The sequence below is a fragment of the Eumetopias jubatus genome, unplaced genomic scaffold, assembly GCF_037043125.1.
Source record: "Eumetopias jubatus isolate StellerSeaLion01/CBP00866 unplaced genomic scaffold, mEumJub1_p1.0 scaffold_7, whole genome shotgun sequence".
In the NCBI taxonomy this organism is placed as follows: domain Eukaryota; kingdom Metazoa; phylum Chordata; class Mammalia; order Carnivora; family Otariidae; genus Eumetopias; species Eumetopias jubatus.
Genome location: NW_028274813.1, coordinates 73826229 through 73846461, shown reverse-complemented (window position 1 = coordinate 73846461; position 20233 = coordinate 73826229). Strand labels below are relative to the sequence as shown.

General features: G+C 42.9%; 1 protein-coding gene across 4 annotated transcripts; it reads left to right on the top strand.

The window, feature by feature from the left end:
- Positions 1 to 7749: 7749 nt before the first annotated feature.
- On the top strand, positions 7750 to 19292 carry LOC148163928 (epididymal secretory protein E3-beta-like). Of its 4 annotated transcripts, XM_088024698.1 has the most exons (5): positions 7916 to 7950; positions 10734 to 10811; positions 13694 to 14100; positions 18643 to 18772; positions 19151 to 19292. In XM_088024698.1, exons 3-4 carry the CDS (start codon positions 13712 to 13714, stop codon positions 18716 to 18718), a joined length of 465 nt encoding a protein of 154 aa, XP_087880824.1. In that variant the 5' UTR covers positions 7916 to 7950; positions 10734 to 10811; positions 13694 to 13711; the 3' UTR covers positions 18719 to 18772; positions 19151 to 19292. The 4 variants fall into 4 exon arrangements, 3 of the variants coding, with proteins under 3 accessions (XP_087880825.1, XP_087880826.1, XP_087880824.1); XM_088024699.1 differs by lacking the exons at positions 18643 to 18772; positions 19151 to 19292 and adding an exon at positions 15992 to 16718 and having other exon boundaries at positions 7750 to 7950; XM_088024700.1 differs by lacking the exons at positions 18643 to 18772; positions 19151 to 19292 and adding an exon at positions 16329 to 16718 and having other exon boundaries at positions 7778 to 7950.
- The last annotated feature ends 941 nt before the right edge of the window (positions 19293 to 20233 follow it).

The window sequence follows — 20233 nt, the reverse complement described above, 5'->3', positions numbered from 1 at the left end:
ATTTCACTCAACATAATGTCCACCAGGTCCATCCGTGTTGTCAAAAATCACAGGATTTCCTCTCAAGTCTGAATAACATTCCATTGTCTGTTTATACCATATCTTCTTTATCCATTCACCGTCACTAACCATCAGGGAAATGCAAATCAAAACTGCAATGAGATATCACCACACATCTGATATAGGATGGCTATCATTAAAAAAAAAAAAGATAAGAAGTGGTGTAAGTGTTAAGTGCCTGACAATAAGCTTTTGATCGCCAAGACATCCGTTTCAAAGACATCCATCTCAAATACATACATTCCTAGCTGTACAGCTAGATAAGGAGCGATGGCATCCCACCCGTGAAATTCCCCCTTTAGCCCTGGGTGACCCTAGGTAACTGACCATTTGTGTGACCCTGCTTTTCCTTTCCCATGCTTTCATTCCCACGCTTATGTTTTAAATTCACCAATAAAAAGTGAAACCTCAAAATCCTGGGCATCCCGCCTTTGACTCCAATAAAGGCAGAGCCCCAAGTGTGTGCACTCTTTCTCTACACAAGACCTCGCTGTGTGGCTTTGGGTGTGCCAGGTACCTTCCAGAATATATGAGGCTTATTAGCCTCATTTTTTTTCAAAACTCCCTGAGGGTTGTTGCTGAGGTGTATCTTGCAATCATCATAAGAGCCACAAGGGTCAGTCCAGCTACAAGATTGGCTCTGGATGGGAAAATGTCTGTGGGGGCTGACCTCAAATAGTGCGGGCAGTGTACATACCTGCAGGCATCCCTCGTTGATGGCATCACTATCTAATAGCTGAGACCAACACAAGAGTGAGGATATGCAGAAAAGAGAACCCTGGTACACTATTGGTGGGAATGTCAACTGGTGCAGCCATTATGGAAAACAGTATGGAGAGTCCTCCAAAAATTAAACATAGAACTCCTAGGGGATCTGGGCAGCTCAGTCAGTTAAGATCTGACTTGACTTCAGGTCAAGTCATGATCTCCCCGCTCAGCGGAGTCTGCTCAGTATTTTCTCTCTCTCTCTCTCTCTCTCTCTCATCCCCTCCCCTCCCCCAAAATAAATAAATAAATCTTGTAAAAAAACTGAACTACCATAGGAACCAGCAATCCCACATCTAGGTGTTTATACAAAGGAATTGAAATCAAGATCTCAACCCCTGTGTTCACTGCGGCATTGTTCACAGTAGCAAGATAGGGAAACAACCAAAAGACCATCAACAGAAAGAAATCTTTTTTTTTTAAGTTGTGTTTATTTAAGTCACATCTACACCCAATGTGGGGCTCGAACTCACCACCCCGCGATCAAGAGTCGCATACTGTTCTGACTGAGCCAGCCAGGTGCCCCCAAGAGTGAAGGAATTGTTAAATTTCAGTGGCAGGTTAGTGAAAATAAAGATGTTAGTTTAAATAGTAAAAGGAGACCTGGTTTAGAATGGCTGTGGATACCAGCAGGGGGCGCTCTCATGCCCCACCACTCACACCAATTACAGGTCCAACAGGAAAGGACTACTTTGCAAAAAAAAAAAAAAAAAGACTACTTTGCAAGGCAAACCGCTTTACTAGCCCAGCAGGAAGATAGGCTTCCCCACCCTGCTCCTCAACACTCCAGCCAAAGCAAAGCTACATTTCCAACCTCCAGTTTACTCCAATGCACTTTGTGTTTGTAACAGCCTTCCAAACTTCTTCCTTTCCTCTAGAAAAAAGTGCTCCTCTCCTTTGTTCAAGGACTTGCCTATGGTTTAGCTGTAGTTTGCTTGTCCCTGATTACAATTCTCTGCTATTCCTGAATAAGCCCATTTTTGCTGGTAAAATAACTGGTAGTTTTATTTTTTGAGGTTAACATGCCATACCAGTTCATGACTCTATAAATTCCATCCCTGGAGTCCTTGGAAGCCCATGGACTCCAGGTTAGGACACCCTAAGACATTATCGTCATCTGCATGAGGAAATTTATTACTGATACGGTTTTGAGTAAGAGCTGTACCCAAACACTGAAAAACTGAATAACGGTTATCAAAAGGAAATATCAAGGAATTAATAGAAAGGAGTTAGAGTCAAGGAAAATGTTTAAAGAAAGAATATAATTAACAAATGATTTTAAATTTATATTCAAGGGATGATATCTCTTTAGGAACTCAAATTAGAAGCCACAACCCAAGCAGCTTCTGTTACAGAAGCTGGTAGACAGAACTCGAGGAAGCAGACCAACTAAAGAGCTCTCAGAAGCAGTGGTTAACTGACTTGCCTGGGCCGCTTTGGTAGTTGATTTCTGCAAATATAAAGGGACATGTTCCTACCGGTCAGTTTCCGGTGCTTCCTAACTGGCTTTATTTCAGAGAAAGCTTAGAGCTTGTGGCTTAGCTCGTAGCTGAACGTATGGATGTCTGGATGCTTTGGGTTCACAATAATTTCTCTTCCACTTCAAAAGTAGAATATCACACTTATTTCAGAAACACTGGATTAACTGGTTAAAACTGGCAGTGACCGGGGTAGAACAACCTTATGGTGATATTATCAACAATTTAGATCAACATTAACACTTTATTATTTAAAAAACTACTTTCACATGAATTACTTCCTATGATTCTCAAAATTCCTCACTGAAGTCCTATAATATACTGTAAAATAGGATGCCTTGGAAAACTGTGGCTCTCTCTCTGAAACTGCCCCTCCACACATCAGCCCTCCTAGCTTCTCCCTGCTGCCTCTTAGGTCTTCAGTGGATCACATGAACTTGTTAGGGAAGGCTATGGATATATGGCCAGGTGATGGCCATCTTAATTTTTCTCAGAGTCATCTTTCTTTTTTTTTTTAAGATTTTATTTTATTTTATTGTCCGAGAGAGAGCGAGCACGCGCACATGCAGGGGGAGTGGCAGGCAGAGGGAGATGCAGGCTCCCCAGTGAGCAGGGAGCCCGATGTGGTACTTGATCCCAGGACCCGGGGACCATGACTTGAGCAGACACTTAACCAACTGAGCCACCCAGGCGTCCCTCAGAGTCATCTTTCAAGCCCTCCAAACCCAAGTGCCCAGAATTCCTGTCTTTTTACTCTCCTTCTTCACCCAAAAATACTAGAGAGTAGTTGGATTTATGGAGTGTGATCTGAGACAACCTGTAGAGAGCAAAATGGACTCTCTCATGTCAAGTGGGACCCTGTTTCAAACAGGGGTCTCTGTCAAGTCATGACACAGTAGTTAAAGGTACCGCAGCTAGGAGATACTCCCTGGGACCACTGTCAGCTGACACCCCAGAACTGATAAGGAGCAGAACCAGAGGAGTTCTGTAGGGGCCTAAAACCACTTGAATCCCTTTAGAAAGGGGGGGATTTGGGCATCAAACTGTCAGACTCTTCAGACCTGACCCTTCTGTGTCTGATCACTTAAAAAGGCAACTGCCCCCCAAGGTTCTTTCTCATTGATCTCCAGACAGAACCGAAATCCTTCCCTTCTTGAACATAAGAAGCAGTGAGTGCCCAGAGCTGACCCGGATCTGACCGAGGCCTTATCTCAACTGTGCACAGACTGACTTCAAGTTTGGTTCGTTAACTTACTACATCTTCCTGCTATCTGCTTTGTTCTGTGGTTTGTCTTCTGCCCTGCTCTGTGTACTGTGTAAGAAGCCAAGTTGATCACATGGTGAAATGTCATCGAATTTGGAATCCTGAACCTGTTTTATAATTGTGATTTAACTTTACTTTATGATTGACTAAAACTGACATTGTGGAAAGACACAACTAGTGTGAGCGCCTTCATAGCGTGTTCATGAAGTTGGTGTAGAGGGCAGGATTCCATGTCATTGACTCATCGTGTGTTAGAAAATTTAGTAGAATCAGAAAAGACTCCTAAAGTCTTGAATTGACTCTAAAGGAACTAAAAATAATAAATTGTGGAATAATTTATGTGAATATAGACTTTCCAGGCATCTCACTGAGAGTGAAATCCTAAGTTATGGGCACTGGCAGGTGAAACAGAGACCGGCTCTGTACAAGGAGAGGTTGGCAGCAGAAGCTCATCCAGGGCTTACCCCCTGCATGCAGGGCATGAGATGGAACTAGCCAAAGCTGAGACCAGGGGAGATTGCCTCAGAAAGGCACTTGGAAGGCTAAGAAAAATTAAAGCATTGGGCACATTGCAATGATACATGCCACTATTGACCAAATTAATCTATGACTTGGCAGAAAGATGTGAACAAAAATTGTGGAAAAATCTGTACAAATATCACAGGTATAAGTGGGAAATAGAGCTCTACATAGTTAAGAAATTGTATATAGCAGCTGCTAGGTTGCAAAAAAGGAAAAAAGATGTGGCTATTAGGTAAATGCCTAAAAAGGATGGTGAAAAGGGCCAACAGGCCTGATGCCATACTTTGTATAGAAGACCCATGGTACCCCATGGGGTTAGAAGTTAGAAAGAAGCTCACAACCAGGACCCTGGGAAATGTCATCATGGATCTGAAGGATCCTAAAAATGTACAGCCCTTAGTGTCCTGAGCGCCCATTGTAGAGGTTCCCATCTTACTGATGAAACCATCTTGCAGCTAGACCAGGACAGGCAAAGGGGCAAAGAGCTAGCTAATAAAGTAATAAGGAAGGCCAAATCAATGAATAATTTAAGTTTAAAAAACAACACTCTCAGGACCCCAGGATCCCCAACCTGAGGTCCCAGGAGACTATGATAACCCCTGGGTGGGGGGATTATCACAGCAGACCTATAATTACAAGGAAGAAAATATTAGATTATAGTAATGGACAAGGAAAACCTGTGGAAGTAGTGGAGGATAGAGAATACACTCGTGCTGAGCTTCAGAAGATTAGAACACATTTTTGTCAAAAACATATATCTGATGTAGACTGGTTGCTCCATGTAGGGAGCTCAGTCATTGTACAAATCTCTAGTAATATCCTATACTGGTGACATAATAATGACAAATAATGACAAGGAGCAATTAAGACAGGAAAAGGAAAAGTTAATACAGCATTTAAGGGAACAGGGATGGACTATTAACAATGAAAAAAACATCAGACCCAGACACTCATTGCAAATTTCTAGGAATTCAGTGGTCTTCTGAAGGAAGTTACCAGATAAAGGAATAGATAAAATACAAGCAATAGGACTGCCTAAAGATAAAGACTTATAGGACTTTTTGGGTCTTGGAGACAGCACATACCATGCTTCAGTGTAATTTTAAAACCCATATACGAAATAACTAGAAAAGCACAGATTTTGAATAGACAGACAACAACAGGTTTTAAATACATTAAAGGATTTCATTAAGACATTTCAAACGATCCAGCACCGGGAAAACCATTAAGAATAGAAATATCAATGAGTAGAGACTATGGTACACGGTTCCTGTGGACAAAGAAAGAACACAAGCCTAATTTTCTACCAGTAGCATTTTGGACTACAAAGTTTCCATATTCAGAACCTAAATATTCAATATTTGAAAAACATATATGATTGCTCTATGAAGCTTTAAGACATACAGAACTCCTAATGGGAAACCAAAAATAATAGTGCAGAGTCATATACCTTTGCTCCATTGGATAAAACTGAGCCTGGAAGAATTGACAGGTATCCAGATTGATTTGAAATTACTAACGTGGAAATGGTATATCCAAGGAAGGGACACCTCTTTCCAGGGACAACCAGGACTCCTCACCGAGGAGATACACAATACTGAAACAGACTTGTGGGAATTCATTCTGAGGGAAGGACAAATCCATATTCGAAACCTAGGGAAATGGGGCCCACCCTGCTCTAAAGGTCTATCAAATGCCTGGTTTACAGATGGGTCGGCCTCCGTAATCTCTGGAAAAACAGAATGAACCCCTGCAGCATTGAGACCCCAGGACAAGCTGATCCGCAGAGAGAAAGGTAAGAATCGATGGGCACAACATGCAGAATTAATTACAGTAGTATTGGCTGTAAGAAAAGCAATAAAAGAGAATCAAGCACCATATATATTTTTATTGACTCACGGGCAGTAGCAAATGGAATAGCCCTACGGTCAGGAAAACGGAAAAGAAATGATTTTAGGAGTGCCTGGGTGGCTTGGTTGGTTAGGCGTCAGACTCTTGGTTTCCACTCAGGCCATGATCTCAGGGTCATGGAATTGAGCCCTGCGTGGGGTTCTTTGCTTAGCCAGGAGTCTGCCTGAGATTCTCTCCCTCTCCATCTGCACCCCCATCAAATATAAGTAAATCTTTTTTTTTTTAGAAAGAAATTTTTCTGCCATTTTAAAATAAATGGCAAAGACTATGGTCAAGTGAATAATGGGAAGAATTAGACATAGCCTCAGAGAGAATGAAACATATGTTACACACGTGTCAGCACATAAAAGATAACACAGAGGTCTCAAAATGTAATAATGAGGTTGATGCATTGACGAGAAATATTAAGGCAATAAAAACAAAAGAAGGGTTGAAATTAAAATTAAAAAGGGATAAGGACAGATGGAGACACACATTGCCACTAATAATATTAAACAGAGAGGGATAGAAAATGGGAGGGACCTCAAGTACCACCATTGAAATGAAAAAAGCAGGGAAATCGATATCACAGAAATGAGGAACAACAGAAAGACTAATAACCCCACATACAATTATGGAAACACATAGAAAGGACATATAGGAACACATGCCTTAGATAAATGGTTCCCTGAAAGAAATCTTAAGGTCATTTGGCAGGAAATAAAAAGAGCATTCCAAGGATGCCTCCCATGTAAACAGATGACAGATAAATGCAGGTACACTGCACCAACAGACACAGACAAGCCCACCGCGTTTAATTTCACTATACAAATAAACTTCTGTGGGACCATTACATCACAGCTATCAACAGAAATATGCCACTAGCATGGTAGACGCAGATATACAGGATTAGGGATAGCTATGGCTGCCTCTAGTCCTTCAGCTCATGCAACAATTAGGAGCTCTAGAGTCATGGGCAGTTCACTTTGGAGCACCAGGAATAGTAGAACATGATCAGGGAACTCATTTTACAGCCACCTCAGTTGAAAAGCTCTGTGATCTATAGGACTTAAGATGGAATTACCATCTAGTTAACCACCCTACAGATGCTGGATATATAGAGAGATTCAATGGATCATTAGGAAGAGAATTACGATTGATAGAAAAGCAAGGAAGTTTTCAACAGGCCCTGGGTGTAGCTTACTTTTTGCTAAGTCAAAGAGACAGATTAGGAAAAGGTAGTCCTTGTAAGATGTTAAACACCCTATTAACTTATCTTCTTTCTTTTTGACTTGATTTACTTCTTAGTAGATGTGACTTTGAGTTGGAGTCCTTTGACTTAAATCCTTACTTGAGTTTGCTTTCCCATCTTGTTTGGATATGATGTGATTTTTATCTTATATGGTTTGAATTTTATTGATTTGGCTTTATTTCTATTAAAAACTTGATTAAATAACCTAAATATGCCTTTTGTTATGTTACCAAACTAGTACTGCGATCCTGCTTTAAGATATATTTGATTCCTGCATGGCCCTTACAGATTTTGCCATGAGGAGTGAAATGTAGAGGACAAAATGGAGTCTCTCCTGTCAGGTGGGACCCTGTGTGAAGCAGCGGCCTGTGTCAAGCCATGACAAGTAGTTAAAGGTACTGCAGCTAGGAGATATTCCCTGGGACCAGTGTCAGCTGACACCCCAGAACTGATGAGGATCAGAACCGGAGGGTCTACAGGGGCCTAAGAGTGATTCAGAAAGGGGAGGAATTGGCAGCACAATGTCAGACTCTTCAGACCTGACCCCTCTATGTCTGACCACTTGAAAAGGCAACTGCCCCCGAAGGTTCTGCCCCATTGACCTCCAAAGAGAACCTTCCTTCCCTGCTGGAACATAAGAAGAAGTGAGTGCCCAGAGCTGACCCAGACTGACCAAGGCATTATCTCAACTGTGTGCCCACAGACTGACTTCGAGTTTGGTTCGTTAACTTACTACATCCTTCTGTTATCTGCTTTGTTCTGCGGTTTGTCTTGTATCCTGCTCTGTGTGCTCAGAAGAAGCCAAGTTTCATCACACGGTGAAATGTCATCAAGTTTGGAATCCTGAACCTGTTTTATAATTGTGATTTAACTTTGCTTTATGATTGACTAAAGCTGACATTGTGGAAAGACACAACTAACGTGAGCGCCTTCATAGCGTGCTCATGACACAATCCCCATTCGGTCTATCAGCATATGATTCCTTGTTATTCAAGGAATGCTTGACTTGAGCTGGGTTTTGAGATGCGCCAGAGTTTTTGTAAATCCCAATGTGTTTCTGTAAATACCAATATTTCTCTATCTAATCCTGTTGACATATTTCCCATTCAAAGAGAGAATCAAGAGACTATACGCCAAGATGCATTGCTACTAATATGCTTTGAAGAGAAGTTCTGGGTATAAAACAAACATTCTGACCAAAAAACAGAAAAGAAAAATTTGGTTCTACCCCCTGTGAAAGGTGAAAGAAAACAAAGTCACTTGTGGGGTATCTGACTGGCTCGGTTGGTAGAGCATGTGACTCTTGATCTTTGGGTCATGAGTTTGAGCCCCACATTGGGGGTAGAGTTTACTCCAAAATAAAAATAAAGGCAGTTATGTCAAGGGGGTTTAAAATGGAGCAGGGAGGTCATTAAGGAGGTGGCCCTTATGCACATCCTCACTGGGTGGAGTCATGAATTTTGGACCGGGCCAAAAAGACTCTAAAGACTGCAGAACACCTGCAACTTAATACAGTAGCTCCTGGCCTTTGCATAGTGATTGCCTTAGCAACTAAATTTGTTTAAACAAATTTAGCTAAACAAATTTGGGGTGAGGATTAGTTTTCTGGCACCAATACCAATCAAAATTCTTTGTAAACAGTGTATAAAAGCTTTCCCCTTGGGGCGCCTGGGTGGATCATTCAGTTAAGGGTCTGCCTTTGGGTCCTGGGATGGAGGCCCAAGTCGGGATCCCTACTCAGTGGTTTGTCTGCTTCTCCCTCTGCCCCTCACCCCCATTCAGACTGACTCTCTCTCTCTTAAATAAAGAAATAAAATCTTAAAAAAAAAAAAAAAGCATTCCTCTTTTCTGTCCAGAAACCCCTGTTCTTTGTTCTCTAGTGGGACACTATTTGGCTTGTGTAATCAATATGTACCAAAATACAATTCTTTTTTTTTTTTGCCTTAGCAATTTTAATTTAGAAATTTATCCTACAGGCTTTTGTTCATGGGTACAAACGTTGTTCACACTATTTGCAACAGCAAAAGATTAGAAAATTTTAACTGCCATTTAACAGGAGACTGGATATACAAATTATGGTTCGACTGAACACCAGTCCCACCCCATGTACCGCTGGGGGCAGGAACCACGGGGCTGCTTTGTGCCTCCTGAACTGGGTCATCGGCCACCTTCATCAGCTGTCCAAAGCAATAATGTTTTACAATTTGGCAACTTGGTAGGTAAAAAAGGGCATAATCTTGTTTTAATTGTTATTTCCTTCATTGCTACTGCGGTTGACGTTTTTCATGTTTATTGCCCCTTGTACATTTTGAGTTCTGTAAAAAGTTCACAAAACGTGTTTACAACATTTGTTGGTTTTTTTTTATTTTCACTCTGATATTGTGAATACAAAGAGGAGTAAAACACTGTTATTCTAGGTGCTTTTATTACCTCTGTAATAAAAAGAGATTGAGAAAAGTAAAACAAACAAAAGTTTAAGAGCATCTATCTCCCGTATATTGGAGATATCCAGAAAAGCTGAAAAATGCCCCAAAATGGCTCAAGCCAGCACCTTGAATACCATCTTCAGCTAAGGACAAAAGAAAGACGTTGGAATGCGGGTGGGGAGGCCAATTATGGGAGGTTACCAGGAAAAGCCCAGCAAATAATGGTCAAGTTTTGTTAGGCATATTTAAGTCAGTGCCTTCCCCATTAATGAGAATTTCTTTTCTTTTCTTTTTTTTACTGATAACACTTTCTTGTGATTTATAGATTCATCTTTCTCTTTCTGGTACTAAAGAGGGAGACACACTTAGAATGGAAATTTCCTTTATAAATGTAAATGTTCCTTTAAAAAGCCTAACTTCCACTCTGGCTTCAGAGCTTCTCCTGTGTTTGTGGTTTCTTAAAAATCACCAGCTCAAAATCATCCTTATGCCCAAGAGGTAACATTTGGAGTGCAAACTCTGCTACCCTTCTTGACTATCTCATAATAAGGTGGTCCAGTGAGAAACTCAACCAAGGTGGCTTAGCTAGAAGCAGCCTTTAAAGAAATGCATTGATAGGAAACACATTCAAGGATCTCACTTTATCCATAAATTGCACCTTTGACAACATACTCTCCCCTCTCGATGAAGATTCCACAGCTCACAACACCAGAGGCGGTGGTGGTGGTGGTGTTTTTCCCACTGAACTTCTCATTGAATATAGCCTAGTCATCTGGGGATATGGACCCAGATGTTTTTTCAGGAAGTGAATTTGGGAAATAGATTTCTGATTGTCCCCTGATAAGCTCAGATTACCCTTCTCCCATGTTACTCCTCCCCAGGCCCTTATCATTCCTCTGTACCCAGAAGCGAGTCTTTGCTATTGGTCCCCTTTGCTCCAGGCTATTCTCAGAGTGAACTTAAGTGTTCTAGATGAGAAGACACAGGAACAGGTTCACATTGGAAGGCTGTCCCCCACCCCTGCCAGGCTTCTAATCAGTTGGAGTGCTGTACCATTCCTTTCTTCACGGCTGCAGACTTCCTGGCTCTCTGCTCTTCAGATCCACGTATTGATTTCCTCGACCAGTGACACCTGAGTGTTGGATCTGAACAGGGTGAGTTTGAGTTAGGGTTGGTGCTGAGGACGCTTGCCGGGAAAGGCCCAGAAACACCGGAAAGGGCCTCACTGAATTCCTAGACCAAAGAGTTAAGATAGGAAAGTGATCGAATTTGTAAGAGGCAAAGACATGAATTCAACTCAGGATTAAGCCCAGCGATACTGTGTCTCCCCTCAACCCCCCCACCCCCACTCCCACTTCCTCCCCAATCTTCCCAAGCATAATGCTTGAAGCAGCTTGAATCCTGGTCTTCTATCCTGGTTAGGACCTTTGGGCCAGGTATAGGGTGGCCCAGATGTGAATGTGCCTACTCTGTCTTCTGTGCCTGATAGAGCACTTGACACGATAGAGGCCGAAAAAAATTTCCTCTATCCTTCAAAATTCTGCTAGCCAGTTTAAGATGGAAGGTGACACAGACAGATTCAATAGGAGAAAAGGAGCAAAGTTTTGTTATGTGCACACAGAGGCCCAAGAATGAAATTGAGATCTCAAAGAAATGACCGAGGCAGGTAGTTTTTATACATTTTAAACAATGAGACAATAGATTTGTGAGGAATTGATAGGACAGACAAAACAAATGTTTGGGAGTTTTAATTAGTAAGGAATTCCAAGCAGAATCTGGGCTGAGGTAGTAGATTAGCAAAAAGCAAGAAAGTTTGTTTATACAGCTTTCTTGGCTTTAAAATCCCTATCAGTGGCGGGGTGCCTGGCCAGCTCAGTTAGTGGCACATGTGACTCGATCTCAGGGTTATGAGTTCAAGCCCCATGTTGGGCATAGAACTTATTTAAAAAATACTAAAAAAATGAGTAAAAGCCCTATCTCTGGTGATAAGAATGTCTTCTTTTATTTCTTAACACAGGGAGGGAACCATATATAGGAGAGATTCCATTTCTGCTTTTACAGGGACAGAAGAGGATCTGAGTGTCCTTGCACTGGCTGTTTTCCAAGGAGCTTCAATTCAAAATAATCAATATGCCTGGGACACCTTCTGGGGTGGCCCGTCCTGGGTCCCTACAACATTCTCAGAAGTGCTTTCACTTACATATCACATTAGATTCTCCCAGGTCTCTGAGGCTGCTATTCTTTTTTTTTTAAATTTTTTAATTGTTATGTTAATCACCATACATTACATCATTAGTTTTTGATGTAGTGTTCCATGATTCATAGTTTGTGCATAACACCCAGTGCTCCACGCAGAACGTGCCCCTCTTTAATACCCATCACCAGGCTAACCCATCCCCCCACCCCCCTCCCCTCTAGAACCCTCAGTTTGTTTTTCAGAGTCCATCGTCTCTCATGGTTCGTCTCCCCCTCCGACTTACTCCCCTTCATTCTTCCCTTCCTGCTATCTTCCTCTTCTTTTTTTTTTCTTAATATATATTGCATTATTTGTTTCAGAAGTACAGATCTGTGATTCAACAGTCTTGCACAATTCACAGTGCTCACCATAGCACAGACCCTCCCCAATGTCTACCATCCAGCCACCCCATCCCTCCCACGCCCCACCACTCCAGCAACCCTCAGTTTGTTTCCTGAGGTTAAAAAGTCCTCATATCAGCGAGGTCATATGATACATGTCTTTCTCTGATTGTCTTATTTCACTCAGCATAACACCCTCCAGTTCCATCCATGTCGTTGCAAATGGCAAGATCTCATTCCTTTTTATGGCTGCATAATATTCCCTTGTGTATACATACCACATCTTCTTCATCCATTCATCTGTCGATGGACATCTTGGCTCTTTCCACAGTTTGGCTATCGTGGACACTGAGGCAGCTATTCTTTAACCCCATTTGTGGACACAGTGCTCAGAGAGTTGAGAAGAGGTTAGAGATTCCAGAGGACCAGCTGTACTCCTAGCAGTGAATGAGGACGGAGAGCTGGTTTAAAAGATTTTTTATTTATTTTTTGACAGAAAGAGACAGCGAGAGCAGGAACACAAGCAGGGGTAGTGGGAGAGGGAAAAGCAGGCTCTCCGCCGAGCAGGGAGCCCGATGCGGGGCTCGATCCCAGGACCATGGGATCATGACGTGAGCCGAAGGCAGACGCTTAATGACTGAGCCACCCAGGCGCCCCTGGAGAGCTGGTTTAAAGGGGAGACTTTTCCAAAGAACTCTATGCCCTAATTTTGACCAGAGTAGCTCCTGTGAGGGTAGTTTCAATCTGGTACTTGATTGATGAGAACAATCTTTCAAAACTGGAGTTCCTGTATGATTGCATTCTGAACAACAAATCAAGATGGTTTATAACGATGATAATGAAGTAAATGGCCTCTGAGAGTATGTGGGTTGTCAGAAGTGATAACAGGTTTCACACAGGCTTTGGGGAAGTGTTCTAAGGAAATCGGGATTAGAAAAACACCATTTTGCAGAATCATTGCAACTGTAGCCTGGGGTTTGAGGGAACCAAAGCCTTCTTGCTTGGAAAGTATCACCCAAGTCTTCACCTAACTTCCTCATTCCCTTAGAGGGTGACAACCCTTTCCACTTCACAGTCATAAAGCTTAAAATACCATTTTCTTTTAGAACCATGCTCTTCAGTGAACTGATCTGGACTGTCAAACAAACAGAGTTAGCTAGAGGATGATGGGTTCCTCAGTTTGGGTAGAAGAGAGGGCAGACAGCAGGTGCTTGAAATTCTCAAAATAAACTTCACCTATTTTTGACCATCTTGTGTTAGTCTCAGTCAGGTCCTGGCATATTTTCAGTTCTTGTAAAGTTTACTACCTAATGAGATTTATCCTCTTCAAGCCTGGGAACAAAATGGTAAAGTTGGGCCCGAGGGCCTACTTTGGCAAGAAAGGTATTTTAAGGTGCAGGTCAACTCTTAAGGCAGTGCTGAGATAATGCTTTCCTCTCTCTTCCCTGTGGGCCCGCAGGTGGCTCTGGCGACTGAGATGGCATCCCCTCTAAAGGGCCTAGGCCCTCTCTTGGCCCTGCTGTTTTCCCTAGGCGGGCTGCTTGTACACAGCCAGAACCTCTCCTGGAGGGAATTCATGAAACAGCACTACCTGAGCACAAGCTGGAAATTGAGCGACTACAAATGCAATGATCTCATGAGGGAGAGAGAAGCTCCACAAGACAGGAACTATCACATCTTCATCTATACCTTTTGGCACAAAATCGAGTATATTTGCCTCAGGAAGTGGAGAGACCGTTACAGAAATGTATATATATGGGCCCAGCACCCCTTCAAAATACTCAAGTGCTACCAGGAGGGTAACCAAAAGAGCTACAGGGAGCACAGCAGCTACAGCTATATTGAATTCCACTGTGGTGCAAACGGGTATGTCGATGGCATAGAGGACATCCAGCTGTTAGACATCAAAAAATAGAAAGTCTACCCACACCCCCAGGTTCGAGTAGCGTGTCCAGCACTTCCCAAGTGGGAGCCCCTGCCTACGTCAACAGCCCTTGCTACTCCTTCCTTTGCATTTATGTGCCAATGTTTTCCAATTACTTAGAGTTATGCGTCATCCCATGCTTTCTTCCTATCAAAACCACCTGCACGGTTTCTGTGCCCAGAATACCCTTGTGCCCTCATTTATCTGACTTGCTCTTACAGTTTTTTAAGATTAAGCTCATACGGTTTCTCTGTTTTACTGAACCAGGGACGTTCCTGATAGTGACTCTCCTTATACTGACCCAAGCTGAACGGTCTTCCCTTCCCTAAATAGAGTATGTCATTCCAACGTGTGTGACATTTATATATGTTACGGGTTGTATGATTGGAGGAGTGATACAGATTATGCTTGGATATGATGTGTGCAGAGTGTAAGTTTAAGGTGTGTGTCATTGGACTCATCCCTTAAACAAGTCTCTAAGGAAATGCATGCATTTTAGATAGGTTAAGGCATTATGTTTCTTGAGGAATAATAAATCAAGTAGAAGATAATGGCAGAAATGAGGTTATCTGATAAAAATCATTTTCACTAGGCAGACATATAGAGTGGGATATGGGACTTTAAAATGTAACCTTCAAGAATGGGTCTCAAGACTTAAATTTTGTCGGAGGAAAGAGGAAGTAAATTGCAGAAGGAACTGTTGAAGACACAAGTAAGTAACGTCCATGAGAATTCTGTTTGCTAAATGGGGAAGAGAGACACAGAGAAAGAAAAACCGTCACTTCATATAATTTTGCCTCGAACAGGTATGGGGAGGAGAAATGTGAAACATTAAAGTACTTTGTGATCTTTAGCCTCCTGCATTGTTGAATGAATGACTCTAGGCTTGAAACAATTGGAGAAAAGACCAAGGTCATAACATTTTCAGTTAGGTGGCTGCATTCCTAGTCCTAGACGTCTAGCCCCAATGAGTAGCCAAGGAATCTAGGTTGGTCGTCATGTTCCAAGAGCAGCTCCTCAGCTTTGCAATTTTCCAGTGCACCTGGGGATGAGCAGACACTGGGGAGATGATGACCTAGAGTAACCAAACTCACAAGAGATTAGTGTTAAACCAGTAGCTCTGTACCAATAATCAATTTGCAGATGAGGAATACTGGCTGTTTCTCTCAGCTGATAAAAGCTGCTTCAAACTGTAGGGCGTGGGGCACCTGGATGGCTCAGTCAGTTAGGCGTCGACTCTGGATTTCGGCTCGGGTCATGACCTCAGGGTCATGAGATCCAGCCCCACATCCAGCTCTGTGCTGAGTTTGGAGCCTGCTTGGGACTCTCTCTCTCCCTCTCCCCCTCCCTCTGCCACCTGCCCTATACTCTCACAAGCCATCTCTCTCTAAAACAATGAAAACAAAAACAGACAAACAAATAAAACAAAAATAAAATGTAGTGGCATATTTTGTGGTAGCATATTCTGGTTGCCTATACTTATATTCCAGAGTGGTCTATTCTGGTCTCCCACAGTAAGTTTTCACAAATACCTCACTCTAAAAACTCTAAAACTTCCTTTTATTAAAGGGTTAAAAGATGGTGGTTGAAACCACATGGAAAGAAAGTGGCTTTAAGCACAATTAATATAATAGTTTTGTGTTGTTGCTTGGTTTTTCCCACATCCACTTTCCCCCATTTGGATAGCTGCATATTCATTTCCTTTCTGGAACTATCCCTCCCCTGCTTGTGTGCAGTATTGGTGGGGTTATCCGTCAGGGTTTTGAATCCCCTCTACTGAGTCAAGTGACGGTCATGAGATGCAAACTAGGCCAACCAGACTCTTTCTTATAGGAGACCAGAATGTACTACCCGAAAAGATGGCTCTTTGGCACAAAGATGATTTTGAGCTGATTATTCTGAGAAACAGAAGACAGAGGAGAAGTTCTGAAAGCAGCCTATAAATCACCCATTTACAAATAAGGGACATTTATCATCATAGAGAAAATCTCTATCCCTAAGGGTGTTGCCCTATGTCTAGTAACAAGATACAGATGACTCTAAATCACAAGAAACTCTTACCAATGGAGAAAGCACAGGCTTAACTCTGCAAAACAAACTTTGTTTACTATACTTTCCCTGCCAGCTTCCTGGAGCCTGCCTTCCCCACACTCTTCTTCCTTTGTTTTAGCTGAAGATGGTCTGTTAGCCCAAGGTCTCACCACCTCTTGGAATGACCTTTCCTGATGTGAAGCACAAAGGCAAAAGAAATGTAGAAAGAAAATTAAATTTCCTTACAACTTGCAGCCCATTGACGACTACTTGGGACAGGCAGAGTGACCTTCTTCTAAGAGCACAGCTGCCTCAATGTTAATACTTTGTTAGAGGAAAAAGGTAACCCTAGCCTGACATTACCTCAACCCCCAGGATCCTGCAAGTCTCCTTTAACGTACAAAAATCCCTTTGGAGGGGCGCCTGGGTGGCTCAGTCGTTAAGCGTCTGCCTTCGGCTCAGGTCATGATCCCAGGGTCCTGGGATCGAGCCCCGCATCGGGCTCCCTGCTCGGCGGGAAACCTGCTTCTCCCTCTCCCACTCCCCCTGCTTGTGTTCCCTCGCTCACCTTGTGTCTCTCTGTCAAATAAATAAATAAAATCTTTGAAAAAAAAAACCCTTTGGAAACTTCCTTTATCTCTACCGCACCCAGGTTATATGTTAGCAATAATTCTCCAAGCGTATGTCCCACCGATAGACGTCTGAAGGGTATCATGACTCATGTTGTACTGGACGATAATAAATGACCTCATCTTAACAGCAGCTAGCCCCTCAAGGTCCTAAAACCCTTGCTTCCAAATTCCTTAGAGACTTTGGCTATCCCTACCCCAAACCCGACGTAATAGAATCAGCCACTACTCACAACCCCAGTGCCACTCTTCCTGCCCACGGGTCCTGTCCCCGTACATTAATAAAACCACCATTTTTGCACCAAAGATGACTCAAGAATTCTTTCTTGACCATTTGCTCCTGGACCTTAACATCACCACATTTCACACCAATCCCTTCATTTCTCCCATGTATATATGACATATCCATGCTAATAAACTTCTGTTTGTTTTTCTTTTGTTAATCCGTCTTATGTTATAAAGGCCATAGCTGAGAAGGAAGGAGAGAAGAGAAAGATTGCTTCTTCCTCTACACTATCTTCTGACACTGAATCCCTAATAGTGATGCAAGTAATGTGGGAAACAAAGGCAAAAGAAAAAGTTAAATTTCCTTACTTCCTACAGCCCATTGACTACTCCTTGAAACAGGTAGAGTTGATGAGGGAGCAGAAGGCTAGCTGAGGACAGGCAGAACCTGACACCTCACAACCACCGCCCCCCATGAGATATATGTGACATTCCTCAGGCACTTCTGGCCGCCCTAAAGGAAAAACAAATAGTTAACTTATAGAGATTACAATCCTGCAAGACATGAGTCTCCCTCAGTTTACAAAAGTCTTAGCAATTTACAAGAACAAAGCGTTTCTATCAATGTCTAGTTTCCAGCAGGGAATGTAGATACAATTAAATGTCCTTATAATCTGCAGTCCATTGACAGATACTTGAAGGGGGCAAAGTGTAATTTCCTCCAGGAAGTTCCCAACTATCCTACTGTCAATGCCTTACTAGAAGGAGAGACAATCTTAACAGGTAATGGCAAGGCCTCCGGTATCCTGTGAGTCTTCTTTCATATACAAAAATCCTTTTGAAACCTCCCTTTTCCATATCTCCCTCAGTTCCCAAGTATATAATCAGCCACACCTCACAAACCCGGGGCAGCTTTTCCTACCCATGGGTCCTGTCGCCTGCTTTCATAAAACCACTTTTTGCACCAAAGGTGTCTCAAGAATTCTTTCTTGGCTGTTGGTTTCAAACCTTAACATCTTTCCTATATCATCTACACGGGGAGGGTGATGCACCCCAACTCCATGAAGAAAGAAGCTCCTTCACTAGGGACCCTCCCACCTTACCCTTGGTGTCTCTTTATCTGGGTCTTCATCTGTCTCCTTTATCATATCCCTTAACAAACTGATAAACCATCACTGTTTCCTTGAGTTCTGTGAGCACCCCAAAAAAGTAGTGGAACAAATAAAGGGTTGGGGGAAGCTCAGATTTATAGCCAGGCAGTCAGAAGCACAGGTGACAAGCTGGACTTGCAATTGGCAACTGGACCGGGGGAGTCTTGTGTGTTTGTGGGGTGTTTTCTCCTAAAGAACTGAAATCAGGGAGCTCAAAACACTAAAGCTTCAGGGAAGGAAGCACTCGACGGATAACAGGAAGTCATCATTTCCTCACAACTTCTTTGAGGAAGTTATCACTTCTCCTTTGTTCCTTTAAGTAGGCTTGTTCTTCCTGTGTCTGCAGGGATACTGGCTTTAAACAGTGAGTTGGAGAGTGTGGGTCTCATCCACACTGTGCACAAGAAGTGCATCTTCCAAGCCCTACATTCCCTTTCCTCTTTCCTAGGGCTCGGAACCCTCCCCTGCTGCACGCAGACCGCGCTGGCACACCTGGCAGAGGAACAGCTGGCAAAAGCCTCTGAGCCTGGGACTAACCACTGCCTCTGATCTCAGCGGGAGCCCCAGCACAGAGACTGGTAAGAGGAGAACCCCGGGGGCTGGGAGAGTAGAGCCGTGAAGATGGCCAGAAGGTCCAGGTCACATAGATGGAGGAGAAACATTCCAGGAGGGAGGAGGGAAGAGACAAGGTTCTGGGCCAGTAAGTACAGGACAAAGAGAAGAATGGAACCTGCCAGTCAGAGGAAAAGTCATCTTACCTCACATTCCTCCTCCCTGGTCTTCAGGTCCTTCATAGAATGTGAGACTCAAGTCAGAAGGAAGATGGTTTTTAAAAAGTAATGGACAAATGAAATGTTGAAAGGCACACTAAAGAGCTAAATGGTTGTGAATAATAATTTTGCTCTTTTGGCTTCTACCACTATCATTCTCTCATTTTCTTCCCTCTTCTTACACAGAAGAGATGATGCTGGATCTTCTGGGACCCTTTCCTCTCCTCCTGTTGCTGCTGGGATCACGAGGGCCAGGACTTCCCCCTGGTGCTTGGGCTCAACGCACTGGGTTTCAAAAGTTTGTAATTCGGCATATACCTGTAGGTCCCGCACCTACGCAATGCAACAATGCAATGCGTGCCGTCAATACTCTTACTCGGAATTGTAAGCCTCAAAACACCTTTCTGCATGACTCCATCCAGAACGTGTCTAATACCTGTCTTTTGCCCAACATACGCTGCAGGAATAGGACGAATACCAACTGCCACCGGAGTGCAAATCCTATTAACACGACTTACTGCAATCTCACTAGAGGGAGGTATCCCAACTGCCAGTACAGTACTCGTCCCCAGACCCAGTTCTACGTTGTTGCCTGTAACCCTCCTCAGCGGGGTGACCCTCACTATCCTCTAGTTCCTGTACACTTAGACTAAGACAAAGGTTTCCATTATGTTCCCTCTCACTTGGTGCAGGTTCTTCCATTATCTCTTCTGCATTTTCTTTTTCTTTGTTGATTTGCATGGTTCCCATCGGAGAAGAAGGGGAGTGGGAGAATTAGAGTTCCAAGATGCCAGAGCAGAGTTGCGGACAAGAGTGATCAGATGATACTTTTCCTCTTTGGAGCTGTGTTTTGAAAGAAGGCAAAGGAAGAGGTCAAAGAAAGACCCAGGTCCCCTATGTTTAATCTTCGAAATTCTGCCAAGCTTTATTGCATTGTGTTCACAGCAATAAAATCACTTTCTGTTGCATTGTAATGACCTTGAGTGTGTGTGTTTGGAATGCCTTTCACATCATTGTCAGCCTGGGGTCATCTTGATTGCATTTGCCAACATTCTCAGGAGAACTATTTGGGCCCGAGGTGACTTTTGAGGTTATTCAGCAACCCAAGGCTTCTGCCACTCCCCCCACCCCTGTGTCTTTTGGACTTTGGAGCAAGAAAGTTCGTCATCCCTTTAAACTCTGCTCAAGGCTTTTACATATTTCCCTTGAAACCAAATAAACTATGTTTATTTGGAGGTGGCATGAATACCTACCTCATAGAGTGTCCAT

Bases quoted from the DNA above. Each gene is read 5' to 3' on its own strand.
- LOC148163928 (XM_088024698.1), top strand. From the start codon at position 13,712: ATGGCATCCCCTCTAAAGGGCCTAGGCCCTCTCTTGGCCCTGCTGTTT. The intron at 14,101-18,642 runs GTATGTCGATGG...CCTCTTTCCTAG, and splicing joins TTCCACTGTGGTGCAAACGG to GGCTCGGAACCCTCCCCTGC.